This window comes from Ruditapes philippinarum, unplaced genomic scaffold (assembly GCF_026571515.1).
Source record: "Ruditapes philippinarum isolate M1 unplaced genomic scaffold, ASM2657151v2 ctg19_1_1_1_1, whole genome shotgun sequence".
Classification (NCBI taxonomy): Eukaryota; Metazoa; Mollusca; class Bivalvia; order Venerida; family Veneridae; genus Ruditapes; species Ruditapes philippinarum.
This window is the reverse complement of record NW_026854201.1, coordinates 97,163-119,842: the sequence shown is the minus strand read 5'-3', so window position 1 is coordinate 119,842 and position 22,680 is coordinate 97,163. Positions and strand designations below refer to the sequence as shown.

Below are 22,680 nucleotides of genomic sequence, written 5' to 3'. Positions count from 1 at the left end.
TTTAAAAAAATTTTTAAAAAAATTTTTTTTTTAAAAAAAAAATTTTTTTAAAAAAAAAATTTTTGGGAAAAAAAAAAAAATTTTTTAAAAATTTTTAAAAAAAATTTTTTTTTTTTTAAAAATTTTGGGGAAAAAAAAAATTTTTAAAAATTAAAAAAAATTTTTTAAAAAAAATTTAAAAAAAAAAACTAAATTTTTTTTTTTTTTTGGAAAATTTTATTTTCCCTTTTTTTAAAAAAACCTTTTTAAAAAAAATATTTAAAAAAAAAATTTAAAAAAAATTTTTTAAAATTTTTAAAAAAAAATTTTTTGGCCCTTTTTAAAACCCCCTTAAGGGAAAATTTTTTTAAAAAATTTTTTTTCAAATTTTTTTTAATTTTTTAAAAAAAAATTTTTTTTTAAAAAAAAAAAAAAAAAAAAAAAAAAAATTTTTTTTTTTAAAAAAAAACAAATTTTTTAAAATTTTTTTTTTAAATTTTTTAAAAATTTTTTTTAATTTTTTTAAAAAAAAAAATTTTGGAAAAAAAGGGGGGTTTTTTTTTTCCCTTTTTTAATAAACTTTTTTTTAAATTTTTAAAAAAAAATTTTTTTTTTTAAAAAAAAAAATTTAAAAAAAAACCAGTTTTTAAAACTTTTTTTTTTCCCTTTTAAAAATTTTTTTAATTTAAAAAAGGGATTCAAATTTTTAAAAATTTTTTTTTTAAAAATTTTTGGGGAATTTTTTAAAAATTTTAAATTTTTTTTAAAATTTTTAAAAACCCCCTTTTTTCCCGGGGGGTTTTTTTTTAAAAATTTTTTTGTTGGGGGAAGGGGAAAAAATTTTTTTGGGGGTTTTCCCCTTTTGAAAATTTTAATTTTTTTTTTTTTTTTAAATTTTTTAATTTTTGGAAATTGGGGGGAAAAATTTTTTTTTTTTGGGTTTTAAAAATTTTTTTTGGGGGGGGGTTTTTCCCTTTCCCCGGTTTTTTTTTTTAAAAAAAAATTTTTTTTCTAAATTTTAAAAAAAAAATTTTTTTAAAAAAAAATTTTTTTGTGGAAATAATTTTTAAAAAAAAATTTTTGAAAAAAAAAAACCCCTTTTTAATTTAAAATTTTTAAATTTTTAAAAAAAAATTCCCCAAAAAATTTTTTTTTAAAAAATTTTTTAAATTTTTTTAAAATAAAAATTGGGGTTTTTTAAATTTTTAAAAAATTTTAAAATTTTTTTGGGGAAAAATTTTTTTTTTTGGGGGGTTTGGTTTTCCCCCCTTTTTTTTTTTTTTCCTTTTGGGGTTTTTTTTTTCCCCAAAAGGGGGTTTTTTTGGGGAAAACCCAAAATTTTTTAAAAAAAAATTTTTAAAAAAAAAAAAATTTTTTTTTTTTTTTATTTGGAAAATTTTTCCAAGGAAAAAAACCCCAAAAAAAAAATTTTTAAATTTTTTAAAAAAAAATTTTAAAAAAATTTTTAAAAAAATTTTTTTTTTTTTTTTTTTTTTCCCGGTTTTTTTTTTTTTTTTTGGTTTTTTTGTTTTTTTTTGGTTTTTTTTAAAAAAATTTTTTTACCCGGGGTTTTTTTTTTTAAAAATTTTTTTTGGGGCCCTTTTTTTTTTGGGGGGGGTTTTGGGGGAAAATTTTTTTTTTCCGGGGGGGTTTTTTTTTAATTTAAAATTTTTTTTTTTTTTTTTTGGGTTTTTTTTTTTTTAAAGGGTTTTTATTTTTTTTTTTTTTAAAATTTAAATTTTTTTCTTGGGAAAAATTTTTTTTAAATTTTTTTTTTTTTTTCCCCCCTTTTTTTTTTAATTTAAAATTTTTAAAAAAAAAATTTTTTTTTTTAAAACCTTTTGGGGGGTTTTTTTTTTTTTAAAAAAAAATTTTTTTTTTAAAAAAATTTTTTTTTTAAAATTTCAAAATTTTTGTTTTTTTTTTTTTAAAAATTTTTTTAAAAATTTTATATTTTTTCCCCCTTTTTTAAAGGGGGAAAAAAATTTTTTTTTTAAAAATGTAAAATTAATTTTTTTTGGGGTTTTTTTTCCCTTTTTGTTTTTTTTACCAAAAATTTTCCCTTTTTTTAAAAAAACCCCCAAGGGTTTTAAAAAATTTTTTTCCCCGGGGGTTTTTTTAAAAAAAAATTTTCGTTTTTTTAAAAATTTTTTTAAATTTTTTAAACAAAATTTAAAAATTTTTTTTTTAAAAATTTTTTTTGAAAAAAAAAAAAAATTAAATTTTCCCAAAAAAAAAAAAAAAAAATTTAAAAAATTTTTGGTTTTTTTTTTTTTAAAAAAAAAATTTATTGGAAATTTTTTTTTTTAAAATTTTTTTTGGGGGGGGTTTTTAAAAAAAAATTTTTTTAAAAAAAATTTTTTTTTTTTAAAAAGGGGGGTTTTTTTTTTTTCCCTTTCCTTTTTTAAAAAAAAATTTTTTTTTTTTTAAAAATTTTAAAAAAACCCCCCCTTTTTTTGACAAAATTTTTAAACACTGAGGGTTTTTTTGACATGACAGGACTGGAAACAATTTTTCAAGATAAATGTTTCATTTGATTTTGGTCTCGATCAATAACTTGTATACAAAATTTGAGATCATTTGTCCATTCTGTTTTTCTTGGTGATGATTCTTATTCTGAAAAATGACCTAAAATAGAAAAAGCATTGCACGCTTTTACTTAAATCAGGCAAAGAATTACACAAAAATACAATATTCAGTATATTTCTGAATATTTCTTAATAATCTTTCTGTTTTAAGTGCCCCAACAGATCAGTGTAAGAAATTCAGTTTTCATGTTTTTAGACTTTAGCACCTCAGGGGAGTCCCTTTAAAACATGAAACCGCCATTTTATGAAGTTCCAGATCTTTTTATGCCCCCACAAAGTGGGAGCATATAGCGTTGCACTTGTCCGTCCGTCCGTACGTCTGTCCGTCCGTCCGTCCGTCTGTCCGTACGTCCCGAAATCTTGTGAACGCAACTCCTCTTAAACCGGATGGCAGATTTTGCTTAAACTTTCAGGGATGAACAACCTTAATGTGTAGATGGTAGTAAAGGAAGGAATTTTCGCTGCGACCAAATTTAACAGAATTATGGCCCTTTGTTGATTTTTTCACTATATACTATATAGAAATTTTGTGAACGCAACTCCTCTTAAACCGAATGGCAGATTTTGCTTAAACTTCCAGGGATGAACAACCTTAATGTGTAGATGGTAGTAAAGGAAGGAATTTTTGCTGCGACCAAATTTAACAGAATTATGGCCCTTTGTTGATTTTTTCACTATATACTATATAGAAATTTTGTGAACGCAACTCCTCTTAAACCGGATGGCAGATTTTGCTTAAACTTCCAGGGATGAACAACCTTAATGTGTAGATGGTAGTAAAGGAAGGAATTTTTGCTGGGACCAAATTTAACAGAATTATGGCCCTTTGTTGATTTTTTCACTATATACCATATAAATGTTGTCAGTGGGGGCATCCGTGTCCTTTGGACACAGTTCTAGTTTCATTAATTTCTTTCTAGAAAAAATTAAGGAAAGTAAATAGATGTCATTTTCAATATATTGAATGTTTAAAATCTGTTTAAAATCTGTTTACATTGTATTTTGGTATAGATTTGTCAAAGTGAAAAATATTTTTTTCAAAATTTAGGTTTCAATAAAATGCTTACATGTTCATGTAATTGATTCGTAGACGTTTATTACTCCAATGACCATTTAAATGGCCCATTCTTCTTAGAAAGCTAGAAATTCGTGTATTTTATGAAGTGACAGCATAAAAAAACATTTGAACAATTACTTTGAAACATACTACAATTTTTATGTACAGTGATTTAATGTTTTCTAGAATTAATTCACAATTATGACATTAAATTGTGTACATGTATGATCTGATATTTTGAATAGATTTTGTTTTACTGTCTTTGTCAGATAATTTTGTAAATAATATTGATTGTAAATTACAGGAATATAGTCTTATTTATAAGATTTGTAATTTGTGAACACAAATGTGATTAAATATGATATCTTTTCATTGGTTATCTTGCTCTCTTTTAAAACCTCTTGATTGCTCAAGTTTGATGATAACTTACCAAGCACAGTAGTCAAATGGGAACACTGACTACAACAAGCATAGTAGTTCAAAAGGAACCTGCCTTCAAATGCTAAAAATAGGGCGATTATTTTATTTGTTTGTACAGTGCACCAACACAGTTTATATCATATGGCGCCGAAAAAGGAAAGATGATTTTGGCTCACCTTGGGTGTTACAAATTTAAAGCAACACCAGGGATCAAAAGCACCTCACCTGCTGGAGCTAAAAGATGCATAGGAGTTCAATAGATCGAACCCATTTTAGCCGCATCACGACAAAACCAACATAATGGGTTTGCGACCAGCATGGATCCAGATTAGCCTGCGCTTCCGCGCAGCCTGATCAGAATCCATGCTGTTCGCTTACGGACCCTATAACAAGTAAAGAAACTGACAGCGAACAGCATCAATCCTGATCAGACTGCGTGAATGCGCAGGCTATCCTGATCAGACTGCATGAATGCGCAGGCTGGTCTGGATCCATGCTGGTCGCAAACCCATTATGTTGGTTTTGTCGTGACGCGGCTCATTTAGTCTCCTGTTACGATCATGCAGGGTTAAACAGTGGCTGCAATTCTGATGCCTCAACCTGTAAAGACATCCCCGCTTTGGTCATCATATGCAATTCCAAATAAAGTTATTGGCTTGTAATAAGGATGACCCCTTTCAAATCTATTAAACTGAGCTACAGAAAATTAGCGTTAATATTATTTTGAACATTTAAAAAAAAACACCATAGATTTAATATTAAAGGGACTCCACTGAGGTTTAAAAGCCTAAACCCTTCACATTTGAATTTCTTACATAAATGAGCTGTGACACTTTAAACAGAAATATATGCAAAGATATTTCAGAAAAATACTTTGGAATAAATTGAAAATCATATTTTTAGCTCGACTATACGAAGTATATGGAGAGCTGTCCTACTCGCCCCAGCGTCGGCGTCCAGATTTTAGCTTAAAGTTTTGGTGCAGTAAAATATTTTTCACTGTAACTTTGTCATTTCTTAACGTATCAACTTCAAATATATGATCCTTATCATCAACCACATCTTATGTGACAAGGTTCATAACTCTAGCACCAATATTTTCAGATTTATCTCCCCTTGAACTTAGAATTTTCCTTAAAAAATACAATTTTTTACTGTTACTTCTTTATTTCTTAAGAGATCAACCTCATACTTCAAATATATGTACCTTATCATCATCCCCATCTTATGTGACAAGGTTTATAACTCTAGCACCAACATTTTCAGATTTATCTCCCCTTGAACTTAGAATTTTCCTCAAAAAATACTATTTCTTACTGTTACTTCTTTATTTCTTAAGGGATCAACTTCATACTTCAAATATATTTACCTTATCTTCATCCACATTTTATGTGAAAAGGTTCATAACTCTAGCACCAAAATTGCAAGAATTATCTCCCCATAAACTTAGATTTTTTTACTAGAAAAATGTTATTTTTTACTATAACTTTTTTATTTTTAAAGGTATCTACCTCAAACTTCAAATACTTATACCTTATCATTAATTACATTTAATGTGACATTGTTTGTAACTCTTGAAGCAATATTTACAGATTGATCTCTCTTTGAACTTAGGATTTTCTTTAAGAAATATAATAACTTCTTTACTTTCTAAGGTACAATGTATCTATTCAAACTTCAAATATATATTTCTTATCATTACACAAATGTTGTGTGACAAGGTCCATAACTCTAGCATGACTATTTCTAGAATTATTCCCCTTGATCTTGGAATTTATGTTAACAGATGTTATTTTTTTACTATAGCTTCATACATAATTATACATAATTGATTTTTCTTTCATAGTTTTGTCCTCCTTACTGCGTCCAGTATTTTATTAGTCGAGCTTCGCTGTCTCCTGTGACAGCTCTTGTTATACTTTTCTTAGCCTGATTCGAGTGAAAAGCGTTTAAACGCTTTTCTTTTTGGGTCATTTTTTTACAATTTGAAAAACGAAATGCGCGAACGATCTGAAATTTTGCACAAAGATAAGTGGTCTAAACCTACATCAAATGGTACATTTATCTGAAAAAAATATTTTCAGTACCATCATGACAAAATACCTCAGTGGAGTCCCTTTAAAATGCTCTTTGTGAAGACTGATCAAATATCTTGATTCTTTGTTCAGTGTCCAAAAATAAAATGAACATAACCCGTGCTTTCTCTCGCTAAACTTGAAATGAAGAGTATTTCAATGGCTACGAAAAAGGCGACTAAATTTGCTTTTACAAATAAATCGACAAAGAAGACATAACGACCCTAGCTATTTCCAGATGTTCAGCATAGCAAAATTATTCGAACAACTTTAGTAGAGCTTCATGCTAGTAACATCCCAGGAAATTGTCATCAAATTTGGCCCAGTGCAGAAGTCGTTAGGGGGATGGGGGAACTGCAACGCTAGAATGATAACGACACTCATGCAAAAATAAATTTTAATGACAAAATTGTATTGTTCATTATTGGTATACAAAATTGTATAGAATTAAAAGAACTGAATGTAGAAAAACACCCGTAAAATCAGAAAGAAAATGCACTGATAAAAAAAATAAACAGCACTAGATCTACCGATCACGAAATGGAAATACTGACAAAGTGGTTTTCTTATAATACATCCATTCTAGTTTCCTTCATTCGAAGTCTCACCATTTTCTCTAAAAAATGCAGCAGTAATTATCATCATAAAACATTCACGAACAGTCTTTCTTTGACATGGGATCAAAAATATGGCCCCAACTTTGACTTATTCATTTCTTGAGTTTACCATTCTTATGAAAGAACAGGCAAACCGGTGGTCTTATGATATTGAAATAAATATATTATACATAAAGTTTATACAAGTATTTTCCCTTTATCTAAACAATCGAGTATACTTTTTTTGTTTCATCACAACCCAACTTAACAATGTCGCCATTCAAATGGCAATAGTATAACCGCGATCACGCCGTCTTGCGTTGCGATTTTATATGTACAGCACAGCTTCACCCAAAACAGGCGTCACCATAATCTCTGTAACCAAATCTATTCAATATTTCATGAGTTATAAAGTCACTAAACAATTTAAGTTTACACAGGCCATTCAGCGTCTTATTTTTACAGAACACGACTTTTTCAGTTTTGTCAAGGCCGTTATACAAAAATTTTAAGAAATATTTTTCCTCAGTAAGGTCGTTTTCATTTTCATAAAGCTCCATGACAACGCGCGAGGCGTATGGCGGCCATCTTCCATCATGCAAACCTAAAACGTAGAGTAACGGTGACAACGTCACATCATGTCCAGAGTATAAAATAAATTTCGGTGTATTTTTATTTTCTATTAGTTCCTTTATTCTGTGAAAGACCTCTATCAAAACGGGAGTCATTTTAATACTGCAGTACTTCAAAAAATTAAAACTTGGGTCATCCCAGTTTGAAAATTCTTTGTCTGTTATGGCGTCCCATATTTTACCAAGCAACTTATGATCCACACATTTTGAGGGATTGAATGTAGAGCATGGAATTGTAAAGTTATGGCAAAATGTGGGGACCAAAGCGTCTGCTATCCCCGAAAGCCATTTTAAATCATTTTTATCTATTTTAAACAATTCACTCACGAAATTTCGAAGATCTTTAAAGTACGAACTATTTTTACCCATTGCGCTCTGGAACCATAAGGCGCGTATGTACAAATCACGCGTATGAGGACAATTGCAGTCCTTCACATGTTTCGTCGAACAAAAGTGAAGGTCTTTCGAGTGGTTTATACTTACATCAGACATGTTAAAGTTTGGAACAAAACCGTAAAGAAACGCTACTGCACTTTGAAACGTCCTTTTAGTACCCGTACTTATAGTGTATATTTGACTAGACAGTGGTTGTTCGAAAAGATGGTGATGCTTGCTGTAGGACTTGAAGATGTGTTGACCTAGTTTTAAATGCTGCAACGCTCCTCGGCTGGTCAAAACTGCATCCATGCACGTGTCGAACTTTGGATATGTCGGCCATCCCTGGAAATAATAATTTTCTTTTCTCCTTGCAGACGACATCATTTGATCCATACGCGACGGAAACGCTTTGAATTTTACGTCATTTCCTGTGTACCACCTGCTGAACTTACAATCATAAGTTTCCGGCTTGTATCCAGGGAAATTATGGATCGACGTTCTATCACCATGTCGTATAAAAATATGTACCATTTTCAGTTTAAAATCTTTAGAAGATGTACCTGGAAGTAGAAAAAAAAGAAACTGAATGGCAGAAATAACATCATACCGAGAAAATTGACATAAAGTAGATTTACATGAAAATTTAAAAAAAAAAATGTTTTTTGTTTGTTCGCACTAGCGGCATATGGCAAAACAGGTCGTACCGACCAAATAAGAGCTGACACCCGTGATCCCGGCATCAGTTTATATCAATGCATTTAATATCAGTTTCATAAGCGGATGCAATTTTGCCCCGGCTCTTCCCTGATATATTATTATTAGATAATTCCATATATCAGGGAAGAACCGTTTGCTGATGTTGTAAGAACTCGTGGTTCAACCCTATTGCTACTTTTGTATTTATATTATGATTATATAATGTTACAAATGTGTAAAAAAGAGCAATAAAATATGTTTAAATCAATTCAATTTTGCAGACTGTTTAATCATCATAAGAAGGGTTTCCCCCCCCCCCCTAAATTATGTTCAGAAAGTTGCGTTATTGAAGGCATAAATTACTAGCATATTATTATTATTTTTATTATTAATAAAGAAGTTATCGCCAAGAATAAAGTTGCCCGACAGAACAAGAAGCGTAAAAAGACAAACGATACAACGAGATCGAACATGTGCACAACGTGACTTGTGCACCACGTGACTAATCAAAGTACACTTACCTTCCTGTCCCACTGTTTCCTTCATGGGCGAGTTACAATAATTCTGCAATGCATCTATGCCCCTTATATGTGTTATTTCCTGAACTATGGAAATCCGTTCTGGTAACTTTTTCCGTCGTTCTGGTAGTTTTTCTCGTCGCTTGGATACTGTTGACTCCGGTTTGTAGTCGATCTTCGAAAGATGTGATTCATTGGACGAATTTGTTGCTTTCAACCAATCAATTTGGTAAAACAAAATAACTGAAAAGAAAACAAGAATGGGATCTGCATAAGAGCACATATGTATACAAGTACTCAAAATTACCGTCTTGTAAAATTAAAGTCGTATATTCTATTAAGTGATACATTAACTTATGCAAAACAAAATTCGACATCTTAGTGCAAGAACAGAATAAGTCATTTTAAAAATTTAATAGCAGTTAATCAGTTATTGCACTAAGGTCACTATATATTTCGTAACACTATCTTCATTAGCTTTACATTGAGCTAACAGCTTTTGAGCGAAAAAATATGCCGGTTCTGTTCTGTTCTGTTCTATACTTTTAACATCTCTCTATATTTGAAACCCCTTAGATAAAAGTGTACACTTTGTAGTATACCTCAACGTTTAAAGGCCCATTATGTTTCATTAATGCTTTCATTTTTATTTCTCAAAAACTCGTTATTTTTGGTATCTTGTTAAAGTTTCAAAAAATTATTCTCATTTGACATATACATGTAGTTGAACTATATTTTGCTTCTTTTGCTCTGTTGGTAATTGGTATGATATCATAGTGCATTATAGTATTTTGTAGGAAGTCAAAATTCTACTATGTATTTTGTTTATATTTTGCTACCTTTTACAACATATTACTTTATGTGTTCAGCACTACAATTGTATGTTAAACATCTAACATGCTTTTTATACAAATGATTGACATGTCGAAGAATTTAAAAATATGGATATCAGAAACATAATGTGCCTATATTAATTTATCTTCTTAAACAGATCTATATTTCCTAGTTTTTCATCAGCCTACAAGATATAAGCAGCTTTTCCCCTGCATTAACATCTGCTGCAGGACGTAATTTAACCTAAAGCCCGTAGGATTTTGAAATGCTTGAAATCTTCTGCAGATGTTAATGCACGAACAGGAGGGCCGTGATGGCCCGGGATCGCTCATTTGAAATACTTTGCTGGAAAATGTCACAAGTTTTTATATTTCAATAATAAATAAGGTCATTTTTTACCCAAGCTGCATAATCATTAAAGAATTTGTAGATGGCAGCAACGAAATGCTTTGTGCCAGTTCAATGGTATTTTATAGTACATGGTTCCGAGTTAACCTACCGCTTGCGCACTCTCTATGCAAGAATAACCCTTATTAAATGATATAGGCCTACATGTAGCGAAATTTTATATTTATGAAAAAAAAAAAGAAAAATGTTTTTCTAGACTTACAACATATAACAGCTGCTATTAAAAGTAAAATAGCTCGTTTCATCAGGCGTTGCTGTCGTCTGCGTGTTCCCATCACCATGACAGCACTTCATTCTATATATACGAACCCTTTCTGAAACAATAAATCAAACAAAATTAGTCACGTGACAGTCCTGGTCTGACTAGAGGAGTAGATCTTTGGTCTTTGTGGTAATATTTTGGTCCAGTACTCAAGTGATTGCAGTTTCGACCATAAAACCAACACCATATGTAAACATCGGTGTTCTGTACACAATGACATGTAAAAGAAGTGCAGGGTCACCTCTAAAACATCCGCCCTACAGCTACTTATTATTATATAGAAAATAACTACACCAAGGAAGCGTATCTTACATCTTAAAACCTACTTAGGGTTTTGTTAAACAGCATAGAATTTAATAAAATTTGTGAAGTCCTAGTTAGTAAGTTACTGCCACTTGCTTTCCTATAATTAGAGGGAATGGGAAATTTCTGTTGGCGTTAGACAATTCTATGGTTATATCGGCAAACTCCCTGGTAATGTTAATTTACGCCCGGCTACGTCACTGAAAATGACTTAATTACTTCCCTTGTAAAATTACAAACAAAACATCATACCCACATTTTAAAGTAGGCCTAAAATAATGTTATCATAATAATAAATTTATAACCTAAAATAATGTTATCATAATAATAAATTTATATATAATTCATGACAAAATGATGTCGATTATAGATCGGGTTAATCAGTGTAATAACCGGTTTACTGTTCGGTCATAATTTATACAATTTAGATAAATCAACTAAAGTACTCACATTTCACATTAGTGACATTACTGTCATCAGGCTACGAAATACGCATGTATATAAGCACTGTTTTCTAAAGTATTTTGAAGATTATCCAACATGTGTTTAATCCGGCAGTTCACACATCAATAAAGCTCTGTTGTATGTACATATAAATCAATAATATATAACCGGTGTACACATACAACTGCTCAGGGACGTATCAGGTGAGAAACCCGATGTTAACTATTGAATCATGAGGCGCAAAGTTCTGTTGCTATGAAATATCATGGTATCTATCGAACAATTAGAAATAGATATTTTTATGCTAGCAATGTACAGTTTTAATATTTTAACAGATTTGTTTTTATTTGCAAATACCCCAGGTGCGCTCTTGAATGAGCAGATGTCCGCAGCATGATATTTTCGTGTTTTGGAATATGACCAACATATTTCCGCTTCCGGTATGGCGGGATTTTTTATAAAAGAGAATCGAAGAAATATGATTTTACTGAAGAACTGAGGTATATGCATGAAGTGATGTTGATTATATCTGATACTGGTTGAAATATAGCAAACTTTGTCCGTGAATTTCGTGAAAATTGTGCGTCTGAATCTATACAGTAAACTTCACTTAATAGCGAACACGGTTATAGCGAACCTCCGGTTATATAGGGAACAATTTATTTTGGCCCGAATTTTGCCCTTCTTTTTTTAATATAAAAATATATATGGTTATAGCGAACACGGTTATAAGGAATTATCGCTTATAAGGAACTCATTTCTAAGTCCCAATTTAGTTAATACTACAGAAAATTACACTTTTATAACAAACTCCAAAAAATTGGCTATTCGTAAATAGATCCCGCATTTTCAACTTTCGTTTTCATTCGCACGGATGAAAACTCGGGCGAATGTATGTACTTCAATACATCTATTCAAATGAAATTTGTATAGTTTTCTATTTAGCTAGGATATGTTTAGCATGAGTTCTTTTCACCAAGATAAAACGGTTATTTATTTATATTCTTCAATAGTTTTGCTCGAGTAAAATAATTATAATAATTTATAATCGGTTTTCAATATAATCATGCATGCTTGCAAGCATGATCCATTGCAAACTGCAAAGTACGCTTGATTTAACTGAAAAGAAATCTATATCTTACATTAGTAGAAGAAACCCTTAAATTATAATAGAAGATATTCAATATAAAGGAAGGAAAAATCGAAAATCTTGTTTATTCGAAAACGAAAAGAGTTTAGAAACAAAATATAATAATTATATTTTATGTGAAATTGAGATAGGGAGTAAAACTAAAACTGAAATAGCAATGATTTTCAAATTCCAAAAAGTACGCTCTCGGGTATTGTGTCTAAAATATAAATAAATGACTAATATTTCTATTTCTTAATCAAATGCTCTTCAAAAATGGCGGACAATGGTAAACAATCAGTTCGTTATATGTAAATCTGTTCGCTATAAAAATTCCTGATACAAGGAACTAATTCTGTATATGCTTACAAGGAACTCCGGATATAAGGAACAGGTTTTGAATGTCCCAGTGAGTTCGTTTAACTCAGAGATCCATAGTCATAGTTATTAAGACACACAAGTCCAAGCTATCTTTGATGGCGTTCCTTCAGAGGCCGAAAATGACAAATTGCGACCTTGCGTTTCCAAACTTGAATTGCTGAGCAATACAGCCGACGAAATTGTCTACGTTTTAGCGGCATCCTTGAATCAAAACCTTGCACCAGAGTCCACTTGCTGCTCAGAGTACCGAGTTCGACCCTTTTGAAATCCCCAAAAATCCAATTTCGCATAATATTGTAGACGGTTTTCCTCTCAACTATGCATTTACAGATATCATATTATATTAGAAGTCGTGAAATCTATTGACCTGCCAATGGCATTATCGGACATTGATAGGTCACACCGATTGGCAAGAAAACCAGCGGAAAACTGTACGTGACATCATAGTTATATTTTCAACATATCGTACGTGCTAGTCGGAGTCAAGCTTTGATAGGAAAATTTTCAATGACCGGTGAATATCTATCAGAGTAAAAACTTTAGTTATGAATATACAAAATAAAACATGAACACTACTAAAATAACAGGGCACATAGCCACATTTCTTGAACTTGTATTTTAATTACGTAAATCTAGTTTTGTGATTACATAATATTATTCGTTATCTGCAAAAAAAAGTACGTCAGGTCATAATTTGATAATTAAGCTTTACGACCTACAATGATAATCTATTTTAACGTCAATTCAGGCCAACGAAGATGTAAATTTGTCCACTTTTTAAATTTATTTATTTATTTATTTTTTTTTTTTATCGTCCCTCATCCTATACTATTTTTTAATTAATTTATGAACGTCGATAACATCACTCGTCAGGTTAACGATAAAGAAAAAAAAATACAAAAAGACGGACAGTGGCAATCTGGCCGATTATGTACAACCCGTGTTTGTGGGGATGACCGTTGAAACATATGGTTGAGATCTTTCGTTTAAGTTGAGATTCTTTAAAACTTTGTATTATATTTGACCCTTCCTTGCATATCTATTAGGTGTTGTGCACCGGTATGTTAACTGTACCATAGTCTCTGTTGAAAGCCCTATTTACATTAGTCCCGGTCTTGCGTCCGGTTTGCTAGGTTTAGTCTATCGGGATCAACCGTGGTAAACCGGCGTAGGGCCGTAGCGATTCCGTGAAGTACCGGGACAAACCGAGATCGCCACGGTTGAATTAAAATGTTTAATACAACCGAGGCTCACCGGCACTCACCGGGAAGGAAACCAAGAACCGTGTTCTATCGGCTTGGCACCGGGAATCGCCGGAGAACCATCGTATCTGCATCCATACCGTGACACGCCGTGAAGTAAACCGCGATGCGTGTCAATGTCAAAAAACGGCAGAGCCCCGGTGATGACACGATGTCGCCACGGTAAAAACAGGCAGAGCTACTGTAGAGCCAGAGGAGAACTTTGCGGTTATAAGCGACAGCGCTACGATTGGACCCGGTATTGTCCCGGATATTGCCGGCAAGTCCCGGTTATACAACGATGATAAACGGTGGTGTCACGACCTTGTGCCGATAAGAGGCAATTAAAATACACTAAAAGTGCTACGTTGGATAATTTTGTTAAGTGAATATGAAGAAGGGGCGTTCTCTGCTATTTCTGCTGATGCGAGCTTTCCTTACTGTCCTTCCCCGAGTCGTTTCCAAAGGTACCTCTACCTCTGTAGGCGTTGTTAGCACAGTTGTCCCAACTTTCTTCCCCTTTCCTTTGGGTGGCATCTCTGCTGTCTTTTTACCAAATGACTGATGTCAACGTGGTCAAGCAGTTTTATTCTCATAAACTTGAACCGGGAAGCATCGGCGAATTACCAAGGCGTCACCGAGACTGTAACGGCATCACCCGTAGCTTAACCGTGGCGAAATCGGCGATGGTCGGGATGGACCGTGATGAAACCGTGTCTAGTTGGGTTTCCACCGGGATCAACCGGGAATATACCGGGTAAGCATCGGCACTTACCGTATATATCCGGTGCTATATCGGGTATGGACCGGGAATACACCTGGGCTTTGTGGGGGATATGTTAACGCAATTTGATTCTTAACTGAAAAACACCACGGAACACCCCGGTTTACCGGTTTAAGACACCGTAGGATACCGTGGCCATTACCGGGACAGTGTAAATCGGGCAAAATGCAGCTTTTGCTGTCGAGTACGGACCCCGAACATGTCGCCAGTCATGCCCTTATAGAGTTAATTTTGATGCACAAAGAGGTGATAATTTATCTACATGCAATTTCCACAGAGTATTAGCCAAAGATATGAATTTTGAGCCAAAAGTAGGTCACTGTACGGCGGTCAATGAGAACCTAAATGTACAGTAAACTGAGACAAATTGAAAGGGTAGCCCTTACGCCTTACAAGGGATGTTGGTGCCAGCAAAGGGCATGCCGTTCAAGCCGTCTAACTGTTCTAGGGGGCTCATGCTCCCTAGCACACCATTCTTGTCGACCCAAAGCCTATTTTGTAGGACAACTCCCCTCGGCTTTAGGCAGGACATCGGCAGCAGGTCCGCAGCACAAGTTCCGATCTTTTTCGCCGTCCCCAGTAATCTTCTGTCGATGCCCTTTGTCTTCTCGACGATGTACACTTACCGAGGGGAAAAGAGAAGCCGGTATGTTAACATGTGCATATATTGGCATATATCAGTCACAACTTTTCGGACTTGTCCGTCAATCTTCGGATAAAGACTACCAAAATCGCCGAGGTGTTTCGATTGTGAATAATAGACCAGGTGCCCTGATTGTGAATAATCTTCGAGGTGCGCCAATTATAAATAATCGTCGAGTCGAGGTGGTCCGTTACATGAAGGGAAGCACCGCGTGCCGTAGTTAGTTTCAGCTCTATTCTGGATGTTTAAACCACACACATCGGAACAATTCTTACACGCCCGAACTAAACTCAGATAACATAGAGAGGTTTAAACTGGTCGGGTCCGCATTTTAAATTCCCATTTCATTTTAATAAAATTCTGTTATCTCGTTGACACCGTTAAGAAAAGAAAAATAAGGTCACATGTAGTGTGAATTATAAATAAGTCAGTGACGTACATCAAGACTGTGGCAAGATGTAGTACAATGCTTTTGCTGTCTGTAGTTAATTCAAATCGTTGATAATGTTTAGCTGGATTATGAAGAAATATAACTTAATTTCTTTTTTTAAAGAATTTTTGTGGTTCCCTTCTAGTCTGTTCACTTGTGTCGGAAAACATGATTGTTTACCCAAGTAGAGCTGTAAACAACAATCTTTAAACATACATCACTCCAATTAATATGATGAAGCGGAAGTTATCATTAGGACACCACTATGCTTTGTCCAAGATAAGATTGAAAAATTAAATATGCTCAGTTCAATGCACTGTAATTTGCAGGCTCTGTAAATATGCAAGTGTACTGGTCAAGCTAAAGATTTCCACAATAATTCCACTGAAATTAATAGAGATATAGACATTGAAAAAACTTAAATTTTGTTCGACTGCAAAACTATTGGTGGCTTAACTGTGAATTAAATTCAAACATGTACTATAAGTAGATTGGCACCATCTTGCCAAATGAACTATTGCCGTTTTGGTGCCCAACAAGGACAAATATGGTATACGTTACTCTATAATATATTTTGTATTTCTTTGTTGTTGTTTCGTTGTAGCGGACCTGCGACCAATAATAGTCGGCGTTAAAAATATAAGCATGTATATCACCTTGTGGTAGAAGCCCTGACTACAATTAAGTTCATCTGTCCATTGGACGTTGAGTAATCCTTAAATGTGCTGTTGTCTCCGCCATACTGACATTATTCTTTGTTGCTGCTCACCATTATGCGACAATGTCCCGAAGATGACCATAACGACCTGAGGGCAAAAATGATATGTCAGAAATCAGCTAACATTGTGACAGTTGACTTGGAATAACTTTCTCCTTGCTCGGATCCGTAAGAGTCGCTGTATCCTTATTCGTCCGGAAACAACCCAGCAAGTTTGTAAAAAAAACTCGATGGTTCGACCCGAGAGCCAGGCTTCCTTAATTTGCACCAGTAAAACTGGCAAATCGTCAAGGTAACGCATACTTTATTCCCTTCATATGACCTACTAGGAATAGCCTTTATGTTGATAACAACTCTCATGTCAAAATTTGTGACTATTTTTTGGTTATATAAAGAAAATAAGTTCCACACATGAACATAATTGCAAAATGTGTCCCAAAGCGCTTGTCACCATTTTGGTCGTTGTTGGTGAGTAAACGTGTTAGAAACTTAGTTTCATTACATCAATTTAATAAGTTATACATTTTTAAGTTTGAACTTTCTTTGATTGCGATGATTCTAACATCGATGGTGATGATGACAATAGTAACGACAACATCGTTGATGATGATGACGTTGGCAGACAGTCATATCACGAAGTCGACGTAATATTTGACGTCATAATTAGCTGCCCAGCTCTTTAAATAGTTTGTTTGTTTGTTTGTTTCATTTTACGCCTTTTTCCAACAGTATTTCAGTCATATAGGCGGGTAGTTTTCTAACCATCGTTCCTGGAGAGTTACACCAGTACTAGACTACCTTCCTCCGCGCTAAACTACCAAACCATCTCCCGGGGATCGAACCCACGCCAGAGAGGTAACTGGATTAGAAGTCATCGACTCTATCCCATCGACCACGAAGGCAGTCTCTTTAAATAGATATGCCCGTCAAATATTCATTGTCATGTCTGCTCGAAACAGACACTTTCCGTCATATTTTGGAATTTGTAATATTTCAGGTTTGGTGTATGTCGAGGCGGGGCAGAAATGTACCGGAAGTCCAAGGATGTATAACGGAAAGAGGTGTGCGTCGACAACTCACTACCATGACGCCCATAAAGGTGCATGTGGTTGCGGACCGGACAATAACGACAATCAGGTCTGTTGTACACTTGTTTTGTTGGTCTATTTCCTATCTGTCCACTAACAAGTCAAGAAATACATTTGAACGGCATTAATTTGACTTATAAATACCGTATTTTTCCGTCCAACCATCTGTCCGTCCCCTTTTCTTGTCCGGGACATAACTTTGAAACAACAAGAGGTATCAACATGAAACTTTGTGGGTAGATTGATCTCACTGAGTAGGTTGCAGTGCACAAGAACCGTAACTCTGCCTTGCATAATTTTTGAATTATTGCCCCTTGTTTATTTTTACACTTTGAACTTTGTCCGGGACATAACTCTAAAGCTATAAGAGGTATCAACATGAAACTTTGTAGGTAGATAGATTTCATAAAGTAGATGTGCAGTGCGCAAGAACCGTAACTCTGCCTTGCCTAATTTTTGAAGTATTGCCCTTTGTTTATTTTTACACTTTGAACTTTGTCCGGGACATAATTCTAAAACTATAAGTGATATCAACATGAAACTTTGTAGGTAGATATGTCTTATTGGGTAGAAGTGCAGTGCAAAAGAATAAAAATCTGCCTTGCCTTATTTTGAAGTTATTGCACTTTTGTTTATTTTTACTTTTTGAATTTTGTCCGGGACATAACTCTAAAACTATTAGAGATATCAACATGGAAATTTGTAGGTAGATAGATCTCATTGGATAGAACTGCAATGCTAAAGAACCTAAACACAGGCTTGTCTAATTTTTGAATTATTGCCCTTTGTTCATTTTTACTCTTTGAATTTTACCCAGGACATAACTCGGAAACTATAAGAGATATCATCACGAAACTTTATAGATAGATAGATCTCATTGAATACAAGTGCAGTGCAAAAAACATAACTCTGCCTTTTCTAATTTTGGAGTTTTGCCCTTTGTTCATTTTTTTATACTTTCCAGTGTCAAAACCTTCTCGGGGAGCATCATACGGTTCAACCAGTTCTTGTTTATACAGTGTTACTTTCACTTAAACGGTGGATTCGTTGTGCAAATTGTAGGCCCTAATTCCAGAGTTCTCACTGCAACGGCAATACACAACCATCACTACCGAAATGTCACTAACTTCTAAGTTGTTACAAAAAGCCCCTAAAATCTGATTCTGAGTGTGCACTGTAAGTATAAATGAGCCGTGTTATGACAAAACCAACGTAATGCATTTGCGACCAGGATGGATCCAGACCAGCCTGCGCATCCGCGCAGTCTGATCAGGATCCATGCTGTTCGCTATAAGTTTCTCTACTTGTCATAGGGTTTGTAAGCGAACAGCATGGATCCTGATCAGACCACGCGGATGCGCAGGCTGGTTTGGATCCATGCTGGTCGCAAACGCATTACATTGGTTTTGTCATGACACGGCTCAAATGTTTTACTCAATATCTGTTTACACTTGCAGTTCAGTTGGAATGCCAACAGCTTTGTAACTGCTCCGAGTCAGCACTTGTTTGACGCTAGTGGTAAAGGTTGGTGTGGTTCCATGTGTGGAAGGTGTGTGAAACTCACCACAACAGGTGTGAATCTTTTCTATACAATCAGAACACAAACTTTTTAAATTTAAACTCGATACTGCACATTGCACTCGTAAGTGAAAGAAAAACAAAATGGAGATTTGTCGGGCGCAATGAAAGCAAAACAAATCAAAAACAAATAAATAAAGAATTAAAATTCGCATACTTGGTTTTTATTAAAGTGATTATCCTGTCCGTGCCCTGTTCTTTTTTTGTTTAGGGTTCTCCTGGGCTCTTGGCCCTAGTTACCGCGTCGAGTGGGGGTTGCGTTCATTGAACGCCGCCTTTCCTTGTTGATCTTGTTTTTCATATTTTATTGAATCTGTTCGTGAGATATAATGGAATGCGCAACACTTCTCAAGTCCCCACCCCAGCAACGGTAAAATTGGTATTAAATTCTCAAAACTAATATACCCAAAAATATTTTTGCCACACAACCATTCCGTTAAGTTACGATGACTTTGAACTTTGTATAGGCACAGAAATAAAACTATTATAATTCAAAAACATGATGTTTCAATACATACTCCAAGATTCATTTTAATTTTAATAAATTTAAAGACAGTTCTTACTTATAAATGTTTATGTACATGGAAAGTTTCACGTGCATTGTAATTAATTCATAGTTTCTTAATGATATACTATAAATTATAGTATAATTATCTTAGGATAAATACTTGTATTGCAGAAATTTATTGAATTCTAGTAAATTCTTCCTTAAAAAGTCATGTCTAATTTGAATAAGTGAATGTATAAAGTATGTTTGGGAAGCTGCAGTCCCTTTTACTTGTCAAATTGATTTAGTCTATATTTATATACATGTATACAAAAGCCAGTTCTTTTTAATGACACTGTTTAATCATACTGTAATTACCTTTTTTAAAGTGTGTAGTTTTTAAAACATATCATTATATTCTCTGTGTGTATTCAAAAGATGTGTATTTTACATTTCAAATTTAAAGATTTTACCAGTTTATTTTTTTTTTCAAATATCAAATTTGAGCAAAATAAATATCTAAACTATTGATATTTTTCCTTAAGTTTGATATATCTTCATGTCTTAATTCATCAGAAGATTTTATAAGTAGTACTTAGTATATTTCAAACTGTATTTTGCAGGTGGATTTGTCGATGGACAAGGCTCATACACACCGCCCGGTCAAAGTGCCGTATTTATGACAACAAACTTATGTCCAAATGAATATCCCAATCTTAGTTGGTGTAGTCAAAGCAGTCAAAATGGATACAAAAATCAATACGGTTACGGAGAGCATTTTGACCTTGAAAACGGCGCAGGACAGGTTTCTGGACTGGGCTGGAATAACCCAGAGGTCACGTGGGAATGGGCTGACTGTAATTCAGTAAGTGTAGACACACGCATAACGCATTAAAATTTAATCACTAAGAAGACACATGATCATGTTGACCAAAGAATCCATCTCCCAATATTATAATATGATTAAGTTTAAGCAAATATCAGCACATGATAATGCTAGATAAATATATCTATCTTACAATGGTTTAAACATACATATATTTAAGCTCGATTGCGAAACAAGATCTTGAATTTATATTAATCACTTACGAGTTCGCTTCCTGGAACCAACCAGTACTGGTGTCATATGTCGAAACATGATCGTGACTCGATTAGGGCTCGAACCCATGATCCCTGGGTTGAGAGGCAGACACCTTAACCACTATGCCACCGCTCAACTGAAACATTCACATATATACTTTATTAAGCATACCAACACATGATCACCTCAAAGAATCCATATTCAAAATATTAACACATAATTAAGTTGGCAAATATCAACAAATGATAATAGAAATCCGCCGACCAGATATTAACATAATGACCAAATATTTAATCATCTTTAAGTAACGGAATTTCACTATCAGTCTTTTTAAGCCATAGAAATCCAACAAAATATTGAAATATTATGATTTACAAAGAGAATATGCAACCTAATATTTGAATTCTATTGAGTTAAACAATTACATAAACACCGTTATCTAATAATAGATATCTTTGTAATAATCCTGACTTTTTTCCATTGAATAGGATGCACTAAACGTCAGTCGTTAACATTGCATGTGGCAAAATAAGCTAAAAATGAATGATATCATGAAATTAGGACATGTCTAAATAGAAATGCTATAGTGTTAACTACAATACAATTTCAGGCACACTCCCATAACAGTAAGACACCAAATGATGGAATGTATCATCAGTGCTATTGTGGAAAACACCCAGGTGGCGGCAAGAAATAATTAAACAACTTTTGTTTTGAGTTTTTCTTATTAAAAGTCTAAAATAAATACCTCACAGTTTTGTTTTGTTTTATTACTCAGTAGTTAGTCATCCGTGAATTGTTACTCTGTCCCAATATTCCCCCAACCCATATTTCTGAGGTAGTACAGGAATAGTCCATATTTCGAGACAGTACAGAGAATAGCCCCTTATTTCCGGGGCCGTATAGGGAATATCCCGTTATTTCCAGTACAGTACAGGGAATAGCCCGATATTTCCAGGGCAGTGCTTCATATAGCCCAATATTTCAGGGGTAGTACAGGGAAAAGCCCAATATTTCCGGTGCTGTACAGTGAATAGCCCTAAATTAAACACTATATAAGAAGAAGTTACCATTTTTCTTCCATTTATCAAGATGGTTTTGGTTGGGTTTTTAAGTTATTATGAAACTGTCAAGGTAAAATGATCGCTTTCCCGTTGGTTAATACTGATACCTCTCAACGCATTATTTCATGCACTAGCGAGCATCATTGACCTTCTGTAAGCTTGCTGGATAGTTTACGTCCCTGACAGGATTCAAACCCACATCAGTGAGAGGCCAGGAGATTCAGTCAAAGAGCTTGGCCACTACAAAACAGTGGTACAAATAAATCCAGAATGGCCATCAGACAATTGTACTATTGGGTCGTTTGCAACCCTGACCTTTCAACCAGTGTAGTGAGAGCAAAAAAACTCTACTACCCTGCCCCTTATTTTTGGCGCCAAAACAGCCGGAGATATGTCCAGTGCGGAGGCATTCAGCAGGCATTTTACCATCTTATTGTTGCGACAGGGCGTATTTTCTTGGGATTTGCCGATTCGTTGGTCAAAGTCTCCTATTCTCGGAAATGGACCAAAGTTACAAATACATTGTGAATATTAAACACTTACTTTATACAAATTTATTTTAGTTCCATTGTGTTGTAAGGCTATAAGCTTATTGAAACACTTAAATCTGTTCCTGGAACATACCAGTAGTAAGCAATGAATGTAAAGTTTCTTGCTCAAGGTAACAACAGCTCCCCCCCCCCCCCGCGACAGGGTTTGAGCCCACGCGGATTACAAGTCCGATACGTTAACCACTCGGCCACACCGCCAATGCTATTGAACACTTCATCATAATAATATACAAAGGACAGTGATAACAAATTCAATATGGATGTATCTGAAGCATATTTATATAGCTTTGCTCCTGTCATCAAAATTTACCTTAA

The 22,680-nt window shown here is 33.7% G+C and overlaps 2 protein-coding genes across 2 annotated transcripts; one reads left to right on the top strand and one right to left on the bottom strand.

The window, feature by feature from the left end:
- Window positions 1-6,504: 6,504 nt before the first annotated feature.
- Window positions 6,505-11,530, bottom strand: LOC132739391 (2-phosphoxylose phosphatase 1-like). Its single transcript, XM_060727084.1, has 4 exons — window positions 11,197-11,530; window positions 10,384-10,495; window positions 8,943-9,182; window positions 6,505-8,285 (listed from the first exon to the last, which is right to left on the bottom strand). Exons 2-4 carry the CDS (start codon window positions 10,460-10,462, stop codon window positions 7,063-7,065), a joined length of 1,542 nt encoding a protein of 513 aa, XP_060583067.1. The 5' UTR covers window positions 10,463-10,495; window positions 11,197-11,530; the 3' UTR covers window positions 6,505-7,062.
- A 5,299-nt stretch (window positions 11,531-16,829) lies between these two features.
- Window positions 16,830-21,497, top strand: LOC132739390 (endoglucanase-like). The gene is made up of 5 exons (XM_060727082.1): window positions 16,830-16,984; window positions 17,514-17,653; window positions 19,062-19,176; window positions 20,293-20,534; window positions 21,361-21,497. The coding sequence occupies exons 1-5, from the start codon at window positions 16,945-16,947 to the stop codon at window positions 21,445-21,447; spliced, it is 624 nt and encodes a 207-aa protein (XP_060583065.1). The 5' UTR covers window positions 16,830-16,944; the 3' UTR covers window positions 21,448-21,497.
- The last annotated feature ends 1,183 nt before the right edge of the window (window positions 21,498-22,680 follow it).

Excerpts from the sequence above, each read along its gene's own strand:
- LOC132739390 (XM_060727082.1), top strand. The coding sequence starts at position 16,945 with ATGTGTCCCAAAGCGCTTGTCACCATTTTGGTCGTTGTTG. Across the intron at positions 16,985-17,513 it reads CACCATTTTGGTCGTTGTTG|GTTTGGTGTATGTCGAGGCG; the intron begins GTGAGTAAACGT and ends GTAATATTTCAG. Across the intron at positions 19,177-20,292 it reads TGTGAAACTCACCACAACAG|GTGGATTTGTCGATGGACAA; the intron begins GTGTGAATCTTT and ends TGTATTTTGCAG.
- LOC132739391 (XM_060727084.1), bottom strand. The coding sequence starts at position 10,462 with ATGGTGATGGGAACACGCAGACGACAGCAACGCCTGATGAAACGAGCT. Across the intron at positions 9,183-10,383 it reads AATAGCAGCTGTTATATGTT|TTATTTTGTTTTACCAAATT; the intron begins GTAAGTCTAGAA and ends TTTTCTTTTCAG. Across the intron at positions 8,286-8,942 it reads GGAAACAGTGGGACAGGAAG|GTACATCTTCTAAAGATTTT; the intron begins GTAAGTGTACTT and ends TTCTACTTCCAG.